This window comes from Bubalus kerabau, chromosome 15 (assembly GCF_029407905.1).
Source record: "Bubalus kerabau isolate K-KA32 ecotype Philippines breed swamp buffalo chromosome 15, PCC_UOA_SB_1v2, whole genome shotgun sequence".
Taxonomy (NCBI): Eukaryota; Metazoa; Chordata; class Mammalia; order Artiodactyla; family Bovidae; genus Bubalus; species Bubalus kerabau.
In genome coordinates, this window is record NC_073638.1 from 65292150 (window position 1) to 65316708 (window position 24559).

General features: G+C 38.8%; 1 protein-coding gene across 3 annotated transcripts in view; it reads left to right on the top strand.

Moving 5' to 3' along the window:
- The first annotated feature begins 1036 nt into the window (after positions 1 to 1036).
- The window catches only part of CAPRIN1 (cell cycle associated protein 1), a 35219-nt gene continuing 11696 nt past the window's right edge, over positions 1037 to 24559 (top strand). For 2 of the 3 annotated variants that reach the window (XM_055549294.1, XM_055549296.1), the window contains exons 1-11: positions 1037 to 1236; positions 1803 to 2012; positions 14277 to 14339; positions 14449 to 14535; positions 16891 to 17129; positions 17209 to 17291; positions 20249 to 20386; positions 21617 to 21669; positions 21747 to 21833; positions 23021 to 23176; positions 23299 to 23407. In XM_055549294.1, the coding sequence (XP_055405269.1) occupies positions 1803 to 2012; positions 14277 to 14339; positions 14449 to 14535; positions 16891 to 17129; positions 17209 to 17291; positions 20249 to 20386; positions 21617 to 21669; positions 21747 to 21833; positions 23021 to 23176; positions 23299 to 23407 (1225 nt within the window). In that variant the 5' untranslated portion in view covers positions 1037 to 1236. The remainder of the gene's footprint in view (positions 1237 to 1802; positions 2013 to 14276; positions 14340 to 14448; positions 14536 to 16890; positions 17130 to 17208; positions 17292 to 20248; positions 20387 to 21616; positions 21670 to 21746; positions 21834 to 23020; positions 23177 to 23298; positions 23408 to 24559) is intronic. The other variant, XM_055549295.1, reaches the window with a different exon arrangement.

The following is a 24559-nucleotide window of genomic DNA, read 5'->3' on the forward strand; positions in this document are numbered from 1 at the left end:
AAGAGTTCCTAAGGCATAGTAAGGTGCCCTATAAATATTTGAATGAATAGACAACAGACTGCAACTAACTGGAATATCTTGAGGATGTAGGCTGCTGCTTCTCCAGGCTCCCTCAGGATACACGTTGCCAACCAGTATTACTCATTTTATTCTCCAGTAAACAGTGGGTTTGGTAGCATCCTTTCCTAAATCCTTTTCTTGGAATTTAAATAATAAACTGGGTCATTTACTGTTGTCATACATTGTGTTGCTGAATTTTCCACTGCTTAAATTCCTTTTAATACATTTTCCTCCAGCATTTGGCCTTTCTTTTGTTCACCGTCCACAACCTTATTCCAAGGCTGGAATATTTCCCTTGGAGGAAAAAAAAAATCTCATGTTCATTTAACATTCGCTTAAAGTTTTAGGTAAATCTAAAACAAAACGAAAAAAGTCTGATCCATAATACTCAGGCCTATTGGGTACATGTTATCTTAAGATAGCCGAAGATTATTTGTAACATGAGTCCAGAGTTTTATAACTTAAAACCATCCATCTTGCTCATTTCCAGTGCGTTCTACAGAGAACTTCTAGGCTACCAGGTGATTGTGTTGTAGGGGAAGAGGCAACTTCTCTTTAGACCTTTTGAGGTGTGGGTTTGCTCGCTCTGCATATAAAGGAATTCTAGAAGCTGGGATTGCACCACCCACCCCACGCACCCCTTACTTGCAGAAACCTTTTTCGCCCCCCCAAAGCCCCCCCGCGAAAGGGCTCTCCGTGGGGCAGTTGCCAGCTCCAGATACAGCTGCTTGACACCTATTGTCCCAGTTTGGACGTCCAGCGATTTCGCCTGAAGGACCCTAGCTTCGATTTCGCCCCAAACTCAAGCTACCGCTCCGGCAGCCTCCCCGGGGCCCTGCCGACCTGTACCGGGCGGCCGCCCCTCAGACCAGCGCCTCGGGCAGGGCGGGCGGGCTGCCAGGTGGGCCCTTCCTCGCAGGCGTTCGCACCGGGCAGCCCGAGCGGCCACGAAGGCCCCCGCCCGCCGCTTCTCCTGCCCCCTCCGCCCCAGAGGGCTGGCTGCCTAAGTCCCTCCCGCTCCCGGCTCTCCGCCTCACTAGCAGCGGCTCTCGGTGCAGCGGGGACAGGGTGCAGCAGCCTGTGCCCACGGAGCGCACGACACTGCTCGGAACGCACCACCACCCTTGTCCCCTCAGCCGCCCACTCGGGATCTCCAGCAGCCTCCGCGCGTGCACGGTGAGCGCCACCCCGGGCGCTGAAGGGGAAGCGGGTCGCTGCCCCGAGTGTCCTTTACCTCCGGATCGTCTGGACCTGCGCGAGTGGCTTGCTCCTCAAGTCTCCTTTTCCCCACCCCCACCCCCGGTCATTTCCAGTGCCCTTCACCCTACTCCGCCTCTCAGCCCCGACCTCTCTCTTCCCTCCCTTCCTCGCAGGGAGGCGAGACCCGGCCCTTCCCAGTGGGGACCGTTGCTCTGGCCGTTGGCGGCCGGCGCTGCGAGGCCCCGCCCCCGGCGCGAGTCTTGGTGCCCCGGGGCCGGTAGGCCGAGCCGGAGGCTTGCGCGGGGGAGGGGCGGGGCGGGGGGCGGTGCGAGGCCCGTCCGGGCGCCCCGCTGGCGGGTCGCGCGCGCGCCCGCGGCCCCTTCCTGCCCTGGCGGCGCGCGCCGGTCCCGTCCCCACCCCCACCCGCTCGCGCAGGCTCCCGCCCGCTGCGCGTTTTGTCCCGCGTCTCGCCCCGTCCGCCGACTGACTCGCCGCTCTTGTCCTTCCTCCCGCTTTTTCTTCTCTCCCCTTACGGTCTCAAGATGCCTTCGGCCACCAGCCACAGCGGAAGCGGCAGCAAGTCGTCCGGGCCGCCACCGCCGTCGGGTTCCTCCGGGAATGAGGCGGGGGCCGGGGCCGCCGCGCCGGCTTCCCAACACCCCATGACCGGCACCGGGGCTGTCCAGACCGAGGCCATGAAGCAGATTCTCGGGGTGATCGACAAGAAACTTCGGAACCTGGAGAAGAAAAAGGTGCCAGGAGCTGGCGGGGAAGGGAGGGTTTGGTGCTCGGACCCTGACTTGCTGCAGGCTTTTACCCTCCCAGCCTCGGACGCTTCCCCTTCGCCCAGGCCCGGCCTCCGCAGTTAAGCGGAGCTTCGAGCCCAGAAAACGGGCTCCGCGGGGAGGTGCTTGTCACCTGACGCGGACGCGGCGCTGGCCCCCAGGCCTCTTTATTACCGTCCTCCCGCGGGGGCCAGGCCTCCGGCCTCGGCGACTGGGTTGTGTGAGGGTGGGGGCCTGTCCCGTCGCCAGGCATTTAACTGTGATGCCCTGCTCTCGCTGGCGGAAGCCCTTTTTCTGTGACGGGTGTCAGCGGGGGGAAAGGAAGAGGTCCCGGGGCGGGGGCGTTCAGGGTCCAACCGACTGCCTCGTGGAGTCGGGGCGGCCTGCGTCCTGGAGCCTTGGGGCTGGTCGGCTCCGTTGCCGTGTACTTGAGGCCTGCGCAGCGGCCCCTCTGCTCCCTCGGGAGGAAGTGCTTGGGGTTCTTAAACGAGAGTCGCTTCTCCCTCTCAGGTCCCTCTCAGGCAGGCCTTGGATTTGCTACCCCCGCCCCCCTCTGACGGGCGCCCCTTCCTCCTTTGTTTCAATTGTCCGGGTGTCCCCCCGAGCCTCACGCTTTACCCGACCCCTAGAAGATTTTCTGCAGCCGCTCTTTGCCCCTTGGGGACGCACTCAAGAGGGCTGGGAGGGAGACTGCACGGGTTGAGACTCGCGGGGGGTGGGGGAGGGTGGGTCCGGGTTGGACGGAGGGGCTCGCTAGGTCTCTGGGCACATGGAGAGCGCGTCTAACATGGCGGCGGCTGCGGGGAGAGGGAAGCGCTGTACGGGAGCTGCATTGTGAGCACAAAGCGAAAGAGGGGGAGGGCAGAGACCAGGCAGTCGCCCGGCTGGCCTCCCTCGGTCCCCCCTCCAAAAGAAAAATCGAGCCACACCCACAAATTTTGGATTGAATATTTAACCATTCCTAGGTCACACTGTGAGGTTTATCTTCAAGTTAGCCTTTTGTTTTATGCTTTCAGCGCAGGACTGTGCCAGCTCTGTTTAGAGGGACACGTGTGTGTGTGTGTGTGTGTGTGTGTGTGTGTGTGTGCGTGCGCGCGCGCCTGTGTGTGTACGTGTAGAGAAAGGGTCTTAGCAGAATGAATAATTCAGCCTTCAGTAAGATTGGAGGTGGAAAGGGAAAACAAATCAGTAGTACAAAAAAAAAATGGAGTAGTTACATCTGTAACTATTATGCAAACTTTTGCCTTTTACCTTAAAAAGGAAATAACTTGGTTTCAAACAGAATAAATCATTTAGTAGTTTTTGTTTATCTGCTTTTAGTAAAACATTTATTGTAACATCTTGAATTTTGAAGAAGTTACTTTAAAATGTTTATTTTGCCAGCCACCAAATAGTGTTAAGATGTAATGGTAAGTACTTGGCTAAAATTTGGGCTGTGGGAAATAACTTGAAAACTGGTTATATTTAGGCCTTCAGTATTTTGATCGCTTGTTTAATGATTCATTTTACATTTTTCGGGAGAGTTTTAAAGCATTTTTAGAGTTTTAAAGACTGTCTTCTATGTTTGGAAATTTACTTGCACTTTATTTGAAATTGAGAGATGTGCTAGTTGTGGATTTCTACCTTTTGCTGATCCTTTATTTTGATTAAATAAGTGTGATTTATTAAATAAGTGTGAAATAATAGTTTTATCAGTGCTACCAAAGCAACAAAAGCATTTTTATTGTTAAGGAGCTACATTCAAGTATGTAATAAGATAAGCGTGCTCAAGACCAGTGTCGTTTGAGTTTGCCATCTTTGTAAACTGTATTTGAAATTGAGACTTAGCTACATTATAAAAACCTCTTAATTCAGTAAATAACCCTGTCAATCTGGTATTTTTTTTTTTTTTTTTTTTTTTCAATCTGGTATTTAATACCCAAATGAAGAACAGTATTAATGATGTAATATTTTAAGATATCTTAATATAGATATTTATGTTTTAATGACTGAAAAATGATTCTTGAAAGACATTTATAATATAAAGTCATGCACTGATTACCACGTAACTTGGTTGTGAGGTAGGTTGGATTCTAGTGTTCAAGTGTATCTGAAAAAATTAGTAAGCTAGTTTTATGAATCCCATGAGGGCCTGAGCTGTGACAGGTCTTTCCTGTGTATAGGTTTGTAGTACTATACATTGCCTACCCCCTTTCCCCCAATTATAAAGGAGAAAATAATGTAGTTATTATTACAGAGATTATAGACAAGGCTAGCAAGTAGTGAAAAATTCCCTTGTAATGATGGAGATTTAGTACACTACACAAAGCAACAAATGCTTTTTCTTTTTTCCCTGTCTTCCCAGTGTTAGGGTGTTAGGTAGCAGAAAGGTCAAATTTCAGTTACGTGAGGCTTTTTGGTAACTCAGAGACTGAGCTACCTACTTGTTAAATAGTTGAGTTGGTAGTACCAATGTTGTGACTTACTATTAAAACTGTAGGTTTTAATTTTTGAGAAACTCGGGGCATTCGGGTTTTCCTCTATAATTTAATCACATCTAGTTTCTAGTTTAAATAGAAATTTTTCTATATCTAGATGATTACTATATGAATGGATTTAACTAGGATCCGTTTTTTAATAGTGTTTCTAATACACCTAAAGTAGGATTTACGTTACAAATCAGTTTTCAGTCTTCAGCTTTTTGAGCAAGTTAGATTTGAGTCGTATTTTAGTTTTGACCTTTTCATAGGTGCCTTCTGGACAAAATGGCTTTTTCCAGGGATTCTGAAATTAAGTATCCCGATAAAAATTAATGCTTCATAGGTAATACCACAAAACATAGAGAATTGAAATAATTTTATTGTACTTCAATGAAAAAACAAAGTTATTTGGTGGAAAGCTAAGCATCTGTTCAGTGAGAATGCATACTTAACTTTGAAATATGATCCTATTATGTAATGCAACTAAATGGCCTGGTGGTTTTTTGAAATTTGGGCTTTTAAACTATGTGAGTGTTCAGCAAAGAGAAGAAACACAGCTATAATAAACAGAATCGTGTCAAATTCCATTTACCAATCTCTCAACTGATTAAAGCACAAGTAACAATGAACTGAGTGATTGTCTAGTTCATCAGTTGGCATAGAACTGGGCCCTAGGCTATGCAAGATGATATTTTAACTCAAGGTGGTGGGTTTAGTCACTAAGTTGTGTACAACCCTTGCAACCTCATGGACTGTAGCCTGCCAGGCTCCTCTGTTCATGAGATTTTCCAGGCAAGAATACTGGAGTGGATTGCCATTTCCTTCTTCAGGGGATCTTCCAGACCCAGGAATTGAACCCTGGTCTCCTGTATTGCAGGCAGATTCTTTACCAACTGAACTACCAGGGAAGCTGCTTTAACTCAAGGGAGAGCTCTTTTCTATGGTAACAGGTAATCATTTTTGAGATAGAATAAAGGATGTTTTAATAGATGACATTTAAAATTGTTAAACTCCATTGCAGGTATAGTAAGTTTAGACAGTAGTGACTTTGGTAGGTGAAAGATGAATCAGTGCTGTCTAGCAAAATGACCTGGCAGTTTTTAACCAATATGACCAGAAGTGATAGACAAGTATACTGTTTTTCATACCTCCTAAAGTCTTTTTGTTCTGTGTTTCTTTGCAGTTCATATTATTCTGAAAAAAGGATTGCTTATTGTTAGGATAACATTTCTTTACAGAGCAATGCAGTGTGCCTCTCTTAAGGATTTTCAGTGCAGATGTTGTACAGAATTCTCAGTCTTTTGAAATAAAAATGTTTATAACTTGTATAAGCAGACCCTTTTCTTGGGGATAACATATGAAGTTTTTCTTGACAGTTAAAATCTCTGAAGTGCTAGTTTTCCCATTGGTTGCATGGACTATTCCTCTGCAATGCAGAGAGCAAGATTACTTTGTTTTGCATTCACCTTGTCACAGAAGAAAAAGTATAATGCTTAGTTTGTTTCCCTCTGCTTGTCTGGGTGTGCTCTGTGAGTGTGTGACATAGAAAAGTATTTAAAAATTGAGTTTGAAAAGAAAATGATGTGAATTATCTCATGTGATGATGCAAATACCTTTTTCTGGAATGAGAGTAGAATCCTAAGTATGATAATAAGAATGTGTTGTTTTAAGCTGGCCATATTTTATTCTAGGATAATTCCTATGTTTGTATCAGAATATTTGTATCGGATATTTATATCAGAATAAGTTTTGTCTGAGTTAGAGGTTAAGCATACAGTTTGTCATAATTTTATGTAATTTCTTAGTTTATGTTTAGAACTAGACGAGGACTAACCTAGTACTATTTCATCTTTTAAAAAATTAATATTTGCAAAAGTTTAAACTTAAAAAACAGTGTGGTCTTACTTTTATTATCATACTGTTACAGAATCTTTGAAATATGTTAAGAGCTTAAAGCCATTTTAGAATTTATTCCAATTCATTTTACAGAGGAAGAAATTGAGATGCTCATGTGAAATGACCCAGGTTAAATAGGTGAATTCCAAGGTCTCTTGTAATGTTTTAGAGGGGTAATTAGAATTTGTAATGCTTTGCAACATAGTGTAATTTTTCAAGTTACAGCTGATCCTGTGGAACCAAGCCTTTTACTTCAAATAACTGAATTTTATTATTTTTAAAAAATTTTTTATTTATTTTTTGGCCACACTGTGACATGCCAAATCTTAGTTCCCAATGGGATCGAACCCTTTCCTCTTGATTTGGGATCATGGAGTCTAAATCACTGGATTGCCAGAGAAGTCCCCCCACAGACTTTAATTTTAGAGTTTCTCTATTTAAAAAAGGTGAAAGCAATAGAAAAAGGCTTTTTTATTCTTCTGTAGACCTATATAGTAACATCTCATTGCTAAATTTGTGTTTGTAGGCTGTCTAGGTAATGGCCTCCAGCGACTAGCAGTACAGGTGAAGTTCCATTTAAAGTTTGTCTTCATGCTTACTTAAGCCCCAGATGCACATTTGCTAGTCTCTACTCAAGCTTGGTATGTTATAGGCCAGAAAATCTGGGGATAACATTACCAGTAGAGAGAAGTAGGAGATGTGTCAATATTTACATCTTAATTCTCGTATTCCAAGTTTCTAGATTTTTTTTTTTTTAATAATTTGTTCCTTTTGGGAGAGGAAATAAATAGTATGAATGCAGTAGAGGAGAATGAGAGGAGTAGCAGAAGAGAAAGTCAGTCAAAGTTGAAATTATAAGTGCTTGACTTCTCATCTTTTTATTTCTCCCAGTAGCTGTATACTAGTGCTTTAGTTGGATAGAGTATAAGTGTAAACACACAGATGACAGAGACCTTATTGTGCCTCTGCTCAATTGCTATTTCTGAGGAAAGAGTAAGGTGTGCTTCTTGACCATGCAGTCTGTTTCCTTTAACTTCTTGTGCTACCCGTTGTCTGTACATTTTCTTTGCATGTTTATATTGTCTTATGTTCTGACCTTATGCATTTTTTCTAATAGGTAGTAAACTGCTGGAGGGCAGAGACTATTACTAGTATCATACTGTGCCTTGCACATGGGGAATGCTAAATAAATATTTGATAGATTGACTAAATCATTACATAGCAATACTTGTATTTTCATCAATAAAATCTTGTTAAAATGGATTAATCCATGAGGGGGAAAATGCTTTTTTTGTATAGAGCTGTTTACTTGCACTGTGTTTTTTTTTTTTTTTTAATTGGGTTTTTTTCCTGAAGGATTTTTTTTTTTTTTAAGTGAGTAGAGTTGATGAATAAGCAATTAGAAAACTCCTATCTTAAAATCTAGGTAGTGTAAACAAGATTTGTTAATAGTCTTTAGGAAGGAGGACAGATGATTTTTGGTATTTGAACCATTGTAGATTATTAGAAATTTCACTGCATTCCCCTTAATACTCTTATCCAAATATAGACATAGCTGAAATATACTAATCATTGGGGAAAAAAATTTTTGGTCTCCATTTTAAATGAATTAAAAGGTTCACATCTTTCTATCAATAATTGAAGTCCCTGCGGAGTATATAAACCATTTAGTTGTACCAACTCATTGGCTGAAGCAACTAACAATTCAAAAGACACTTGTTAAGATTATCTCTGGTCAATTGTTTCTTTCTTTTTTGGATCATTTGTTTTTCAAGTTCACAAGCTTTAGACTTTATAAGAATAAAAATCAAAGTAGGTGATGTTGGAACTCTAAACTTTTTCATTTTCTTACTAAGGTTAGGTGCATTCTTTCATTCAGACTTAACTACATAATTACTGCCATGGACAAGGAATAAGTTTTTATAGGATTGTCGTTTTTCCCCCTCCAGTTGAACCAGTGAAAGTGAAAGTTGCTCAGTCATGTCCGACTCTTTGTGACCCCGAGGATTATATAGTCCATGGAATTCTCTAGGCCAGAATACTGGAGTGGGTAGACTTTCTTTTCTCCCGGTGATCTTCCCATCCCAGGGATAGAACCCAGGTCTGCTGCACTGCAGGCAGATTGTTTACCAGCAGACCCACAAGGGAAGCCCAGTTGGACAAAAGTCTTGTCAGATTATAACTCCTGGTTAGGTACTTGCCTAAAAAATTATCTTACAACGGGACATTAGATAACAACTGATTTAGCATCCTTTTACTGTTCTTCAGTGTTCAGGAATCCTGCAGTCTTGATACTCAGTGAGCTTCTGTATTAATCAGTCTTCTAGGGCCTGGTAAATGCTCATTTCTCAGTGAAAGTCTGTTTCATTTTTGGACAACTCTTAAGTTCATGATGTTGGAGTTACATCCCTGACACCACTGTTAAATATTTTTTCTGTAACAGCTCAGACTCCTGCAACATGTGAAGGCTTCTAGCATTTGGAGAGAGCTGCTATGAATCTTCTATGAATTGTACTCTATGTTATCTATACCCTCCTTTTAAAAATTGAAGGAACTTGATTCTTGATGCCTTTCCTGTCTGCTGTGAATTTTACTAGCAACTCAGTCTCAGTTGAATTGAGGAACGTTTGCTGGAGGCAGTCAGGTGCCTACCACTATGTAGGCAAAGTCAGAACTCATGTTTCTAGATGAAGAACAGGAATGCAGGGATTGGGGACTTGAAATGTCTAGAAAGGGCCACTGAAGATTATGGAAAGATAAGAGGAAAAGAAATCTTTCTCTTGTTGTATTTACATTATCATTCTACAAGGTCTTTCAGTACTACAGAAGTGATTTATTTGGCCTGGAGAGAAAGTAATTTGAGATATAGCTAGGTATTACTACTATTTTTGTTATTTTAAGCTTCATTTTTAAGTATTTCCCCACAGTTTAGAGATTTCCTTAATTGAGAATGAGAGTTACATAGTTTCCTAGGTAGTCAAGCTAAAGATGTTGTCTCTGCTAATTTTTCTTGTTGTTACTCTTTACTAGTTGTCTATTAGTAACTAGTTGTTACTGTTTACTAATTGTCTACTAGTAACTAGTTGTTACTGTTGTCTGGTTGGTAAAGAATCTGCCTGTAATGCAGGAGATCCGAGTTAGATTTCTGGGTTGGGAAGATTTCCTAGAGAAGGGAATGGCAACCCACTCCAGTGTTCTTGCCTGGAGAATCCTCAGGGACAGAGGAGCCGGGGGAGGGGGGCTACAGTCTATAGGGTTAGAGAGTCTAACACGACTGAGCGACTTAGCACATAGCCCTGTAGCACCTAGTGAATTTTTAAAAAATGTTTAGATAAAGCAGCTTTGGTGATGAAAAAAATCTTGGAGGGGGCGGGATGGAAGATCTGGGTGTACTGCAGTTCTGGAGAAAGGAAGAAGACAGCAGCAGGAGGGCAGAAATGAAGTGTAGCAATAGCTGGAATAGAGTGGAAATACAGTGCTGAGGCACAAGTGATTTTTCTGGGATAGGTGACCTTCAGTTCAGTTCAGTTGCTCGGTTGTGTCCGACTCTGCGACCCCATGGACTGCAACACGCCAGACTTGCCTGTCTTATTATCACCAACTCCTGGAGCTTGCTCAAACTCATATCCATAGAGTTGGTGATGTCATCCAACCATCTCATCTCATAGATGACCTTAGGCAAGTTATTTAATTGTCCTTTCAGTTTCCATTTAAATGAAATGTGATTGATAATAGTGCCTGCATGATACTTTAAATTTGAATGCCTGTCATAACAAATACTCTGAACAGTTACAGGCAACAAAGAAACCAAGAGTGGGACTGGTTTCTCGGTACTACATGACAGTATAGTCTTAGTCTTTGACATGTACTGGGTAGCGTCTAATTCCATGGTTCTGCTTTAGAGATTCTGATTATGAGTAACCTGGAAAATGGCCCGATTTTTATCTTGCTCATGTGTGCTGTGCTCAGTCACTCAGTTGTGTCCAACTTGTTGGAGCCCCATGGGCTCTCTGTCTGTGGAATTTTCCAGGCAAGAATACTGGAGCGGGTTGCCATTTCCTATTCCAGGGGATCTTCCTGACCCAGGGATCAAACCTCCATCTCTTACGTCTCCTGCATTGGCAGGCAAATTCTTCACCACTGCGCCATCTTGCTCATATGTGGTGCTATAAATGAATTTTTAACACATTAGGGATGCTCAGTTGAAAAAGGAACCCTGAATTGAATTTTCAAGATGGATATTTCAAGATAGAATCTAAGAGGGCAGGTTTCAGTTATATCAATATTGTGGTAGGCTTTCTGACGAAGATATCTGATGCTAGAAAAACAACTCCATTCTGCTGGGAAAAAAACTTAATATTCATTTTATGTGGATGATACGAATATCTAACAAATTTGTAACACTATGTTAGAAACTGTCTTCAAGCTTAGGGAATGAAAAAGCTGTGTTGGTCTAGAGTACTTTATTCCTGTCTTTGCCCCTCTGTTTTTGTGGGGGTTAAGGTTGGACCTGTCAGTTTGACAAGCAAATCCTTATTTATGTAATGATCTTAGTTTGTACTGCAAATTTTAACCCCAAGTGGGCAATTTTTCTACTTGTATTTAATGCATAGATCTTTATTTTGGCTACACAGAGATCCTGCGAGTGACAGTATTTCAAGAATTTGTGTACCATGAAGCCCAGTTTCACATAGTAGCTGCTTTCTCTTGTCATTGACCTCTTAACCGTCCAGTTATTGCTGTGTGACAGATTACTCCGGGACTTACCTCATTTCGTCATGCGCACAGATGATGCCTGTTAGGGATTCAGGGCATACAGTGGAGTTGACCTGCTCTGTGATGCCTGGGGTCTCAGCTGGGAAGACTCAACCTTGTTTCCTCACGTCTCATGCTTGGGCTCGGTGACGTAATGCTAGAATTGCTGACCAGAATTCTTATCTGAGACCTCTCTTCAGAGTTTAGCTTCCTCATAGCATGGCAATCCCAGGGTTATTGGACTTGTTAAATGATGGCTCAGGGCTCCAAACATGATTGGTTTTAGTGACCAGCAAACAGGGCAGAGATGCATTGTTATTATGACTCAACCCTGGAAGTCACATAGGATCATCTCCACTGTTCTCTTGGTTGAAGCCCGCTCAGTACTATGGCAGAGGAATTAGACTAGTTTTTAATGAGAAGTGCCAAGGTCACATTGTAGAACAGTACAACGTGAGTCGTCTTTAGAAAATGTAATCTGACGTAGATCTTGGGGTTGGATGAAAAGCAAATTTCCTGCCATGTAGAAAATTGTAGCTTTTCTGCCGTATCTCGTCCTAGGATAATATAGACGCATACTCAGGGATTCTTGTAGGTGGACGTCCTGACAGTATCCTGAAATCTGACAATCTTAACATTTTTGTGTAGCACAAGATTTTAATTTTTTTATCACTATTATATAAGCTATGTCTTTGCAAAATAAGTGTACAAAACAGAAGGAAAAGATTCTACCTGTAATTCTACCACTCAGGTACCATTCTTAACACCTTAAAAAATATTTATATATATGTGTACATATACACACACACATACACACACAGTTTTTAGGAGTTTTAAGTTCTCCAGACATTTAATGATAAAGCTAGGTATGTGAAACCATCCCCTGTGGATTTGTAGAACATTCATTATGTGCTAATGTCCTGATTTAGCAACAGTTTTCTTGAAAAATGTATAATGCCATTAAAAGGGGGAGATAATATATGTATAAGCTAACAGCAGTTTTTCTTTTGCCTAGTGGCTAGAACTTTAACTGTGTACTGGCACTAAATTTCAGGCATTCCTGTTGGCATATCTTTATTTGTATATTTCTAAGTACTGGAATGCAGAGTATAATGCTATTATTACATCATAAATCATAATTAAAAGCAAATCTTTAACTTGTTTAGTTTTGTTTTTTTTTTTAAAGTAGCCTGTCCTTTTAAAAACATGAACTGTCTTTGTTCATCCTCAGTGTTTAAGGCAGTTTAACTTCTCTCTTAGGGGTTAGGTGTACCGTATCAGTGTAAAAATCTTGATTCATTTTCTTAAAGACTAAGGTTTCTTTTTAAACAGAGTAAGTACCACAGAGTCTCTCATGGTTGGAAGAAATTCAGAATAATATGGTTCACTTTCCTAAAGTGTCAGATTTTTTTAGGTAATACATGGACGTGTATTAGTCAAGTTTTCTTTCGTCTGATTACTAAAGAAAATCTCAAATTGTTGACATTGTTATTCTAGACTTGAATTTTATATGAACTTAGTTGGAGGCTTATTTTTTTAATGTATATATTTAATGTTTTAATTATTATAAACGTATTTATTTTTGGCTATGCTGGGTCTTCATTGCTGTGCAGGGGCTTCTCTAGTTGTGGAGAGCAAGCTTTCCTCAGTTGCTGAGAGCAGAGGCTGCCCCTAATTGTGGTGTGTAGGCTTCTCCTGTTGCAGAGCATAGGCTCTAGGGTGCAGGTTCAGTAGTTGTGGTGCCTAGGCTTGGATGCCCTGGGGCATGTGGGATCTTTCTGGACCAGAGATTGAACTGGTATCCCTTGCATTGCAAAGTGGATTCTTAATAACCGCTGGGCCACCGGGGAAGCCCTGGGGGCTTACTGTTGTGTAAATAGTTCACCTAAGTAAGATTGAATAGTTTCATCATCCATTAATGTTTTAATGATTGTACTGATTTTATTTACCTTTAGTATATCTAAAGTGTGATAAACTTTAATTTAAGGTAAAATGATTATGAAAGTTGAATACTGTTTGTGGTACAAACAAAATGGATCATTTGAAAACAACTTTCTAACACTGCTTTTAAGCTTGTTTCTGTGCCTCTGAGTTTTATCAGAACCTTAGTTTGTATCTGTTTTCTTGATTTTTTTTTTTTTTTTTACTGTTGCCAAGGGTAAGGAATAACTATGTATGTTTGTAATTTATTGTGATTATTTAAGATTTTTCTTCCTTAACTTATATTTCTATTTATTTCTCCTCTGACCCTTAAAACAATTGAATTTTTGACTATACCTTATTACCTGAGTATGTTTGTGGTGGAGTTTTTTAAATTTAAGAATAGTAGCCTAGGAAACCTCCAACTTTGGGCGGGTGGAGGGATGAGAGAATGATCTTAAACCAGAGGCTTAATTTTCTTCCCCCACTCTTGCTCATTTAGTTACGTTTGTGAGAACATAAAGAGCAAAGCTGATGACTAGTGTACTGAGACTGTAAGTGATAGCTTGAATTTACTTCATTTTTAAGGGAAATGAGTGGGGCACATCAAAGACAGTATGCACATGTGTTTATTGAGAAAAACAAATACACAACGTACATGAATTCTTTGGCGAGGAGAAGAACAAAAATTTAACACTTAGTAAAATAAGGTATCTGATATGGTCACTTGAGTGTAAGTGGAATCCTCATTGAATTGTGGCTGTCACTCATGTAGATGGGTATCATAAGCTTGGGCCATCTGGTGCACATCTTTTTTGAGAAGCCCAAGGATGGGGAGGGACACACGTATACCTGTGGTGATTCATGTTGATGTATGGCAAAAATCATAACATTGTAAAGTAATTACTCTCCAATTAAAATAATTTTTAAAATAAGCAGTAACTTATCATTGACTTATAATACAATATTTGGTATCAGCATGGCAGAGATATTTAAATTCATTTTTTAAATTCACAATTAAACTAATGCTATTTTACATACTAACTTAAACTGTAGTTTATCTAAAAAGTATGTAAAAAGTACGTTTAGGGCAAGATTTCAGACAAACTTTTAAAGAATTATATGGGTTTGTTATTTTAGCATTGTTAAGCTGGTATATACTTCCAGTATGGAATATAATTATTTTTTTCTTTTAATATAGGGCAAGCTTGATGATTATCAGGAACGAATGAACAAAGGGGAAAGGCTTAATCAAGATCAGCTGGTAAAGATGTTATATTTTATTTAGATTTTATGTTACTTATTTTAATAAGATTAATTTTGTGTTGCTTTGTGTTTCCAGTAAGAGTTGGATTTTCTTTTTGTTATTTTAGGATGCCGTGTCTAAGTACCAGGAAGTCACAAATAACTTGGAGTTTGCAAAAGAATTACAGAGGAGTTTCATGGCATTAAGCCAAGATGTAAGTAAAAGGCATATCTGTTTATAAAATATTAAAAATGAAGGCAGAAAATTTTGTTGTATTTTTTGAGTTTTAGTTTTTGCATTACTGTTGATAAGTTCTCTGCAAAGCGGAGAGGATTGGATCCAATTATATCTAAGTTTCTTTACAATTCTGTAAAGTTTAATGTAACTCCTTGAAGATGCCCTTTAAAAGGACTGAATTTCATATATGACGGACATGTATCATTGGTCTAAAAAATTATCTGTGCAAATATATACAGTCAGCCTTCTGTATCTGCAGGGGTCTGGATCCGAGGATTGAAATCCTAGGTTGGTTGAATCTACAGATACAGAGGGTGTACTGTAAGGTACTTGGAACATCTATAGATATTTTGGCATCCATGAGGTGTGGAGTAGTGTGTCCTGGAGTTGAGTCCCCTTGGATACCAAGAGATGGTTGTATAAATGTGATAGACTTCTATCTTCCATGTATTCCCTTATGCCTCAGGACTATCTTACAATACTGTTAACCATCAGAAAATAAAGAGGCTTGTTTATATAATTGGTTACTACTTTCTCCATTAGGGATCTTAAGGTGTGTGGCCGGCTGATATGTTGCACTTGTTTCAGCTCTTGATCCAACGAAGTGGTGTGTTTTTCCCCAACATCTTTTGATGTGACCAAAGTCTTTGGGAACAGGATAAAAAATACTAGCAAAGTCAAATACTTTTCTTGACAGTTGAGACCAGAAAGTTAATATCCTTCTGAATTAGTGTTGGCTTCTTGGAGAAGGGCTTGCAAAAACTTTGAAATATAAAGTTGCCTCTGATTTGTTGAAATAAACAGTTTATTATGTGATGAGAGACAATGTAGTACATAGATGAAAAGTTCTGATTCTGGAACCAAGCTGCCTGGTTTGAATCCTGATTCTGCCACTTTTACTTAATAGTTGTAAGACTTTAGAGAAAGGATTACTTAACTTTCCTATACCTGTATCAGTCAGGGTTTTCCAGAGAAAGAGCCAGTAGTTTAGAAAGGAAAGGGAGAAAGAGAGGGACGAGGCTGTCACATTGCTTCAGTTTTCTTATCTGTAAACAAAAGAAAACAATTAGTGCCTACCTCATTATAGGGTTGTGCTTAGAACAGTATTTGAAGCGTAACTAATGGTTCATGCACTTAATATAATGGTTCATGCACTTAATATTATTGTTACTTATTAAATTTGATTGAAGGTGGGAAATATTGATGATACTCCTGAAAATGGAGTAGGGGTTATTTGATTTACATCCAAGTAGGGATTTGTTCCATTTAGTTTAGGTCAGAGCCTCAGGCTTGAAGAACCCTGCCCAATTTCCCAATTTCTTGTTTCTGATTTTTTTTTTTTAATGAGTCATAGAAGTAGAATTACCATATACAATTTAATATAGAGTATCTATTTCTGAAGCTCCTGTCACAGTGTAAATGAAGATACTTGTATCTTCCTTTGATTTTTTTTTTTTAACACTGGTTAAAAAGGGAACTTTTCACTGGGCCCTTAACTTCGTTGGCAGTCTTTTAACTCTGATCCTTTGTTGCATTTTCCACAGTTATTAAACACATTTTTTGTTTTGTATTCAAGAGCTTCTTTAACCTAGTTCAAGCCTACCTTTTCTAGTCTTCATATTCTTCCCTACTTCTCATTTCATCCAAAGTGGTTTTCTTTATTGTCATACTTCTTTTGCTTTGTCAACTTATTTTCTCATTCCTAACTTTCTTCCTAGAATGGAAGTGGTGGATTATTTGGGATAAGAGGGTAGTAGTGTGTTTGACATCTCCTTTTAAGTCAGTAGTAGGCAATTGAAATTAGAATTTCGAACCATTTTCTATTAAAGATAGACATAAATTTTTTTTTTTTAATTGTGGCTGTGGTAGGGTTTCTTTTTTAAAATTGACTCTGAACCTTAATGAAAATTTTTAGTTTTTATACTTTTTATAATGGAAAATTTTAAGAACTAAAGACTATAATGAACTTACATTTACCTATGCCTAGCTTCTACAGTTAGCATCATTTCATGAGCAATTATATTTTACCTATACGCACACTTATGTCCTCATTTCCTGTCTGCTAGATTATTTTGAAGCAAATATTTGTTTCATTGGTACCATTTCTGTAGTGTAATACCTTCTAGGAAAACATGTGTTTTGAATTTCTAATAAATAACTACTTAAAACAGTTCCACTTATTAAACTTTTAATGTTGGGAGTCATTCTTTTGTATGTCAGAATCACATCTAACTCAGTGAGTGAAATGTGTCTTATTTACTTTGGACCTGAAATTGAAGTAAAAGTTTTTATAAAATTTATTTCTATGTCTTATGTTTATGTCTTTATGCAGATTCAGAAAACAATAAAGAAGACAGCACGTCGGGAGCAGCTTATGAGAGAGGAAGCTGAACAGAAACGTTTAAAAACAGTACTTGAGCTGCAGTATGTTTTGGATAAACTGGGCGATGATGAAGTGAGAACTGACCTGAAGCAAGGTTTGAATGGAGTGCCAATATTGTCTGAAGAGGAATTGTCGTTGTTAGATGAGTTCTACAAATTAGCAGACCCTGAACGAGACATGAGCTTGAGGTATAGTGGTATAATAGAAACTTCTAAATGTTGTGTTGACAACTGAAAAGTAATTAACCAGATGTTTTATTATTATTAGGTTGAATGAGCAGTATGAACATGCCTCCATTCACCTGTGGGACTTGTTGGAAGGAAAGGAAAAACCTGTATGTGGAACAACTTGTGAGTATCACTGACAACTTTTGATTTTTGTGACTAAGAACCTTTAAAGTTTAATTTCCTATTTAAAAGTAATGTTAATTGAAGAAAACTTTAGAAATATGTAAGTAATATTCATCCACTGTTTACTTTTTTACTTTTTTGTTTTGTTTCCTTTTTGTATGTTTTTATTTTTTGCAATTTTTTTTTTGTGTATATAAATCAAAACATCAGCTCAAACAACCAAAAATCGGTAAAGATGGGAGTCCTAAATTAACATAGTTTTGTTCTTAACGTATTCTGTTTCAGGGGGACAGATTAACACCAAATTGGCTTTCATTGTTTTTGGTGTTAAATGGGGACTGGTTTTTCCTTATGGATGAAATCTTGTGAAAAACATTTACTCCACCCCATGCATTCTATTCATGGTCATTGCCTTTTTTTTTTTTTCTTCTTAGACTTCTGCTAATTTCGGATATTCTTTTGTTTGTATTTTGAAAAAGCTAATTAATTATCTAGACCAACAATCTATATATGAGCTCCTTAACTGTAAATATGTAGTTTTTTTTTTTTTTTTAAGATATTTTTAAGTTATACTGCTGCTGCTGCTAAGTCGTTTCAGTTGTGTCCAATTCTGTGCAACCCCATAGACGGCAGCCCACCAGACTCCCCCATCCCTGGGATTCTCCAGGCAAGAACACTGGAGTGGGTTGCCATTTCCTTCTCCAATGCATGAAAATGAAAAGGGAAAGTGAAGTCGCTCAGTCATGTCTGACTCTTAGCGACCCCATGGACTGCAGCCTACCAGGCTCCTCAGTCCATGGGATTCTCCAGGCAAGAGTACTGGAGTAAGGTGCCATTGCCTTCTCTTACTTCAGTAAATTAGGAATTTTAGATTTTAACCACTTAGTAAAGGGGACTGGATTGTTAGCAGTTTTTAATGTTGATTTACGGAAGTAGATATTTGAATATACTTAGGAGAAGGAAATGGCAACCCACTCCAGTATCCTTGCCTGGAGAATCCCAGGGATGGGGAAGCCTGGTGGGCTGCCGTCTATGGGGTTGCACAGAATTGGACACGACTGAAGCGACTTAGCAGCAGCAGCAAGGCAAAAGTATCTGTATGCCTTGTTTTTTAGCTTTTATGATTGAAAAGAAATTACAAGAGTTTTTGGCAAAACTGTATGATATAATTTGGGACTTAAGGAAATGGGTAAATCAAATATGAGGAGCCAATGCTTGTGTATCTTTTCATGTAAGAAATCCGTTTTCTTGATTTGTTGACCTATGTTGTTTGTATTTCTTGGTTAAAAAAAAAAAAAAACAACTTCTTGATTTAGTTTTGCTACAAATATGTCCTGAATTCCCCACTTGTATTAGAAAGTAATTGACATGGGTGTAAATTTGTTAGATTCAAAAGTAGCTTTTGGTCATGTCTGATAAAATTTTCATGAACTCTGTTGAGTAATAAGGGTTAAAGTCTAAGCCTGTCCCTTGTTTGATGTTATTTTCTACCTAGCCTCATTCTTGCATCTTAGGAATGTACAGTTAATAGAAAGGTGTAATTTACTCAAATTAGTGTGGTTTTTGCATTCAGCTTTCATAAGTTTTTAAAACGGCTCTGAGGCAGGAGATTCTGAAGGAGAGGGAGAGAGAGCACATGAAGTGTTCTGTTCGGTATTCAAAAAATTGTTAAATAGTTTATTTGGTTATGCTGCGCATCTTGTGGGATTTTAGTTCCCGACCAGGGATTGAACCCACGCCTTTGGCAGTGAGAGCACAGAGTCCTAGCCACTGTATGGCCAGGAAATTCCCAATAGTTTTATACCACAGGAGTATAGGATTAACTTTATACTCCTTTGATATAATGTCTCTGAAGTTTCATTTTTATGTATAGTTACCTATTAATAGCTCTTGATCTACATCTACTATACAAGGCCAGGAAATTAACTCCTGACATAGACCTTCACTTGCTGCCCTGACAGCTTTATGTACCAAGTTCTGACAGTTATATTTGCCTTTTAAATATCTTTTGAATCTACTTCTTTCTCTACTTTTCTGCTTTTTCTCTTCTGCAATGCTCTTACCTGAATTCACCATCCATCCCTTTTTAGAATCTTTTAATGGTTTTATTTTAATTACATTTTTTATATATATAGTTTGTAAGACCTTGCAAATTCTGGCCCTTAACAGTCTTTAGACTTATATCTTCCTTATGCTTTTTCCTTGTTTCCTTTGCTTCAGCCTCAATGCATACTTAAATTGACTTGTATTTGGCACCCTTCTTTGTACAGGGCTTTGTAAATGCTGTTGCCTCTGCCTTGAAATACTTTTTTCCTCTCTACGACTCATCTTCCAGATCTCTTGTAATCCTTATACCAGGAAAGCCTCTTGTAATTCTTACACCAAGAAAGCCTCTCATGGTCTCTGCTTGATTAGGTCCAGTGCATGTACTTCTGTGTAGTTCTTTTCACAGATGGTATTTTACTGTTTTTGTGAGTAGTTGAGAGCTCTTCTCTATTGGACTGTTAGCTTAGGGAAGGCAAATACTACGTTTCACATACCTTTCTGTAGCCCCAGTGCCTAGTACACTTTTTAACATATAGTTAGGTGCTAAATAAATGCTTAATGAATGAATAAATGATAATCGGGAGGGCAGATACTGTGTCTTTTACATACCTTTCTGTAGTGCCAGTGCCTAGTACATTGAGTAACGTATAGTTAGGTGCTAAATATATGGTTATTGAAAGAATTAATGATTTTATTTTGGACTTTTTTTTGGACTAACTTATTTAAAATGCTTAAAATTTAATACAAATAATTTCTTGTTCACTTATTCTGTAATTTCTTTTGGTATTTAATGTTTTAATTTTTTAAGTAACAGTTGATGGGTTTTTTTTTTTTTTTTTACTATATCTTGTATAATGTTTAATCTTTTAAGTCAGATAGTCTTAAGATTATAATTCATAATGTGTTTTTAGATAAAGCTCTAAAGGAAATTGTTGAGCGTGTTTTCCAGTCAAACTACTTTGACAGCACCCACAACCACCAGAATGGTCTGTGTGAGGAAGAGGAGGCAGCCTCAGCACCTACGGTTGAAGACCAGGCAGCCGAAGCTGGTGAGTACTCAGGTGGCTATGAACTTTAGTTTAGGGTCTTGGTTTTACTTTCCTCTGCCACAGGTTCAAGCTAGACATTTATTTAGTTACATTTGTACACTTAGATTTTTAGAGAAACTTGAAGCATTACTAAATATTGACAAAACACATTAAGAGTAATTCCCAGAGGTATTAAATATCAGTTATTTATCTTATTGCTCTTTATCCCTGTTACAGATGTCTTTCCCTTGCTACATTATTGGTCGGTTGGAATATGGATAAGGGGGCAACTATTGTATATATGGCTTTTCAAATAGATTTTTGACTAATGTGTGCTCATTTATTGTGGCTTATTACCATGCCAGTATTTGAGGAGAATGGTATGAGGTTTTGTTGTTGTTGTTTTCTATGATGGAGAGTTACAACTATAAATGTCTCAGGCACCAGAGATCTATTCTAGCACCCAGTGTATCACTAATATATAGGTAAACAGTTACTATGAGGACTTTTATGTTACGTTGATGAATAAAATTTTGAGTACTATTGGAAGCATTATCTAAGGAGTATTAGTTTTGTTGTGATAGGTAAAAGCATGGATTCTAGAATCAGATTGCCTGGATAAGATCTTGGCTACAACACGTGTTAGCTATGTAAAACTTGGGCAACTTACTGAACTTGTATACATTCAGTATTCTCAGGTTCTTCATTTAGGAAGTAATATGTATACGATGGTAAGCATTTCATACAAGTGTTAGCTATTAGGTTGAAACTAGACAGGAACATTGCAGATTGGTGGAATTTACAGTTGCAGATACATATAAAGCAATTTAAGTCAGGGTTTTTTGTTTTTGTTTGAGGGGAAGGGGCTTGCAAGATCTTGATTCCCTGAGGAGGGATTGAACCTGGGCCCTGGCAGTGAAAGCACTGAGTCCTAACCACTGGACTGCCAGGAAATTCCTAAGTAGTCTTTCCCACCCCACCACCACCACTTTTATGAAGTAGATAAGTGTGGAGACTAGGGTGCTGGTTTATTGGCATCATATTTGATCCAGAATAATTACTGTTGAAATAAGCCTGGAATACATGGTAAAAAAAAATGTTTTCTACTATTGTAAGAGTAATAAAATACAGAAACTTACTATTAACTAACTTTGTAAATTCAGACTATATGATGGGGAACTGGATTTAAATGAATTGTTAACTTTTAAAAATATATTTTACACTCTTTTGTATCATTTTTTAACCTTTTAGAACCTGAGCCAGTGGAAGAATACACTGAACAAAATGAGGTTGAATCAACAGAGGTATGATTTTTATTTTATGCTAGCTTTTTCTTTCTGTCTTTCAAACAGAGGTCTCAAACATTTACTTTGCTTTGCAGTATGTAAATAGACAATTTATGGCAGAAACACAGTTCAGCAGTGGTGAAAAGGAGCAGGTAGATGATTGGACAGTTGAAACAGTTGAGGTAAGAGTTCTCGGTTACAAGGTTGTCTTTTGTCTTTAATTAGTACTTTTTATCTCTCTTAAGAACAAATTTAGATTTTTAAGTATTTTGCATTATAAGTACACTTATTATAATAACAGACTCATTATATAAGACTATTCTATTTAAAAGGTGATTTGTTTCTGTTGATATTTAATATAATCACCGCTTTACTGTTCCAATTACAAGAAAATATACAAATATCTATGTGGTTTATGTGCTCAATCTATTAAAGTACACAACCTGTTAATCAGGTTGCACCATGAAAATCTAGTCTCCTGCATGGATAGCCTTCAGAAAGACTACCTGACGGGATACATTGATGTGTCATCTCAGACTCTTCCTTCACCCTGATGCTGTTGATTACCAAGTTCTGTTAGCTCAGTATTGCGTATAAAGGAACTAAGGTTTTGACTTGCCCAATGGCACCCCACTCCAGTACTCTTGCCTGGAAAATCCCATGGATGGGGGAGCCTGGTGGGCCACAGTCCATGGGGTCGCACAGAGTCGGACACGACTGAAGCGACTTAGCAGCAGCAGCAGCAGCAACAGCCAGGCAGAGAATTTTGTAAATTTGAAATAATAATAATTAGTGAGATTTCTTAGCAGAGCAGGGAATTACTTAAAACAATAATTAGGAGAAATTATTAGGAAGATGATAGGTAGAGTGAAATTTGGCTTCTGTAGCAATTTAGACAAGGTGGGATAGAGCTTGATCCTATGGTACTGGTGGAGAGTGAAATGATAGGAACTCAAGTTTAATGATAATAATAGCTAACATTTTATTGAATGCTTAGTATATATCAGGTACTGAGATAGATATATGTTTATATATAGGTGTATAGGTTACTTACTGTAGAAGGGTTAATAGTTTAAGCAAAATACTTGGTTTTAGGACATAGACACAGTAGTCTTTTTTTTTTTTAAAGCTGTTTACAAGGTAAACCTGAAATGCTATTAATATGTGGCAACCCTGTGGAATTGGAAACACTGTAGAAGTGAGAGCATTGATCCAAATGTTAACTTCGACTTAATTTGGTCAGGTTGACGACATTCAAATCTATTATTCTGTTTATAGTATACATGGTATGTGTAATTTGGGGACCAGTCATGACGGTGATGGATGTAGCTCTGTCATTCTACCAACCTGTCTTCCTCTTCTGCTTTAGGTGGTAAATTCACTCCAGCAGCAACCTCAGGCTGCATCTCCTTCAGTACCAGAACCCCACTCTTTGACCCCAGTGGCTCAAGCCGATCCCCTCGTGAGAAGACAGCGAGTACAGGACCTTATGGCACAGATGCAGGGGCCCTATAATTTCATACAGGTAGGTACTAGTCAAACACTGTGATAGATAGGTTAAGTGTTTACGTTAACTTAATTACATTATATCCTACCTAAACTTTATATATTATATCCTACTTAAATATCAATTGCATTATATCCTAGGATTCAATGCTGGATTTTGAAAACCAGACACTTGATCCTGCCATTGTATCTGCACAGCCGATGAATCCAGCACAGAACATGGACATACCCCAGCTGGTTTGCCCTCCAGGTTGGTAGTGACATGTTTATGTGAGAAATATAGAACCAGTGTTTTTAGGTTATGTAAAGTTTGTGAAAATTAATCTTTTTATTTTTAATGTTTACTTTCAGATCTTGTGTCTTTTAATTTGGTAAGAAATGGTAACTCTTTTTTCATATGATATGAACCATAAATGTAGTTCCATTGTTATTAGTGGTGGATTTTTTTTTTTTGGTGACTTTATTGGCATGTTGGACATACAGAAACATACATGCAAATTTAAAGTGTGATGAGTTTTTACAAATTTGAACTCACCAGCACCCAGAAGTGGAAGATTACTAATACCCCAAAAGCCTACTTGTGTTCCCTTGTAGTCTAGTTACTACCTCTTCCCTTGCCCTATAGCAGCCACATCCTGACTTGTACAACTATAGATGTGTTATACCTGGTTGGTTTTTTTTTTTTTTTTTTTTTTGGTATGATGAAATTTTGCTTGGCTTTTTAAATTTCAAAATTAACCTAGGAATGGACTTCCCTAGTGGTCTAGTGGTTAAGACTCTATGTACCCAATACAGGGGGTGCGGGTTTGATCCCTGGCAAGGCAACTAGGATCCCACATGCTGTGTGACAAAAAAACATTATCTGTATTTGAAAAAAGGAAAGACTAAATTACTTTTAAAAAATTAATCTAAAAAAGATAGGTGTCTTTCTCTGAAGGATGATTGCAGCTTTTTAGGAGGATATCTGAACATTTTATTACTTAAAAATGAGATGGAGTAGTGAGTGGGTAAGGAAATGCTTAAGAGGAAAGTAGAAGAGATGGACTAGAAACAGCTGAAGTTTCCATTTCTCACTAGTTTTATATACAATTATTTGAAACAGCAGCACAATAAATAGGGTTGGTGCTTTTGTATTGGGTTAAGTGGAGCATCTCTTAAAGACCATTAGCAATTTTGAGTCTTGTTTTTTTCCTACAACATGTCAGCATTAAGGGCATAAACATGGAACAATATGAAGTAACATATTTATTGTCGATCTTAAATGTTATAAAAGGAGTTGCTGGTGAAAGCAACTAGTAAACTATGTTTAATGCTGGTAAGTCACCTCAGTCGTGTCCGACTCTGTGCAACCCCATAGACAGCAGCCCATCAGGCTTCCCCGTCCCTGGGATTCTCAGGCAAG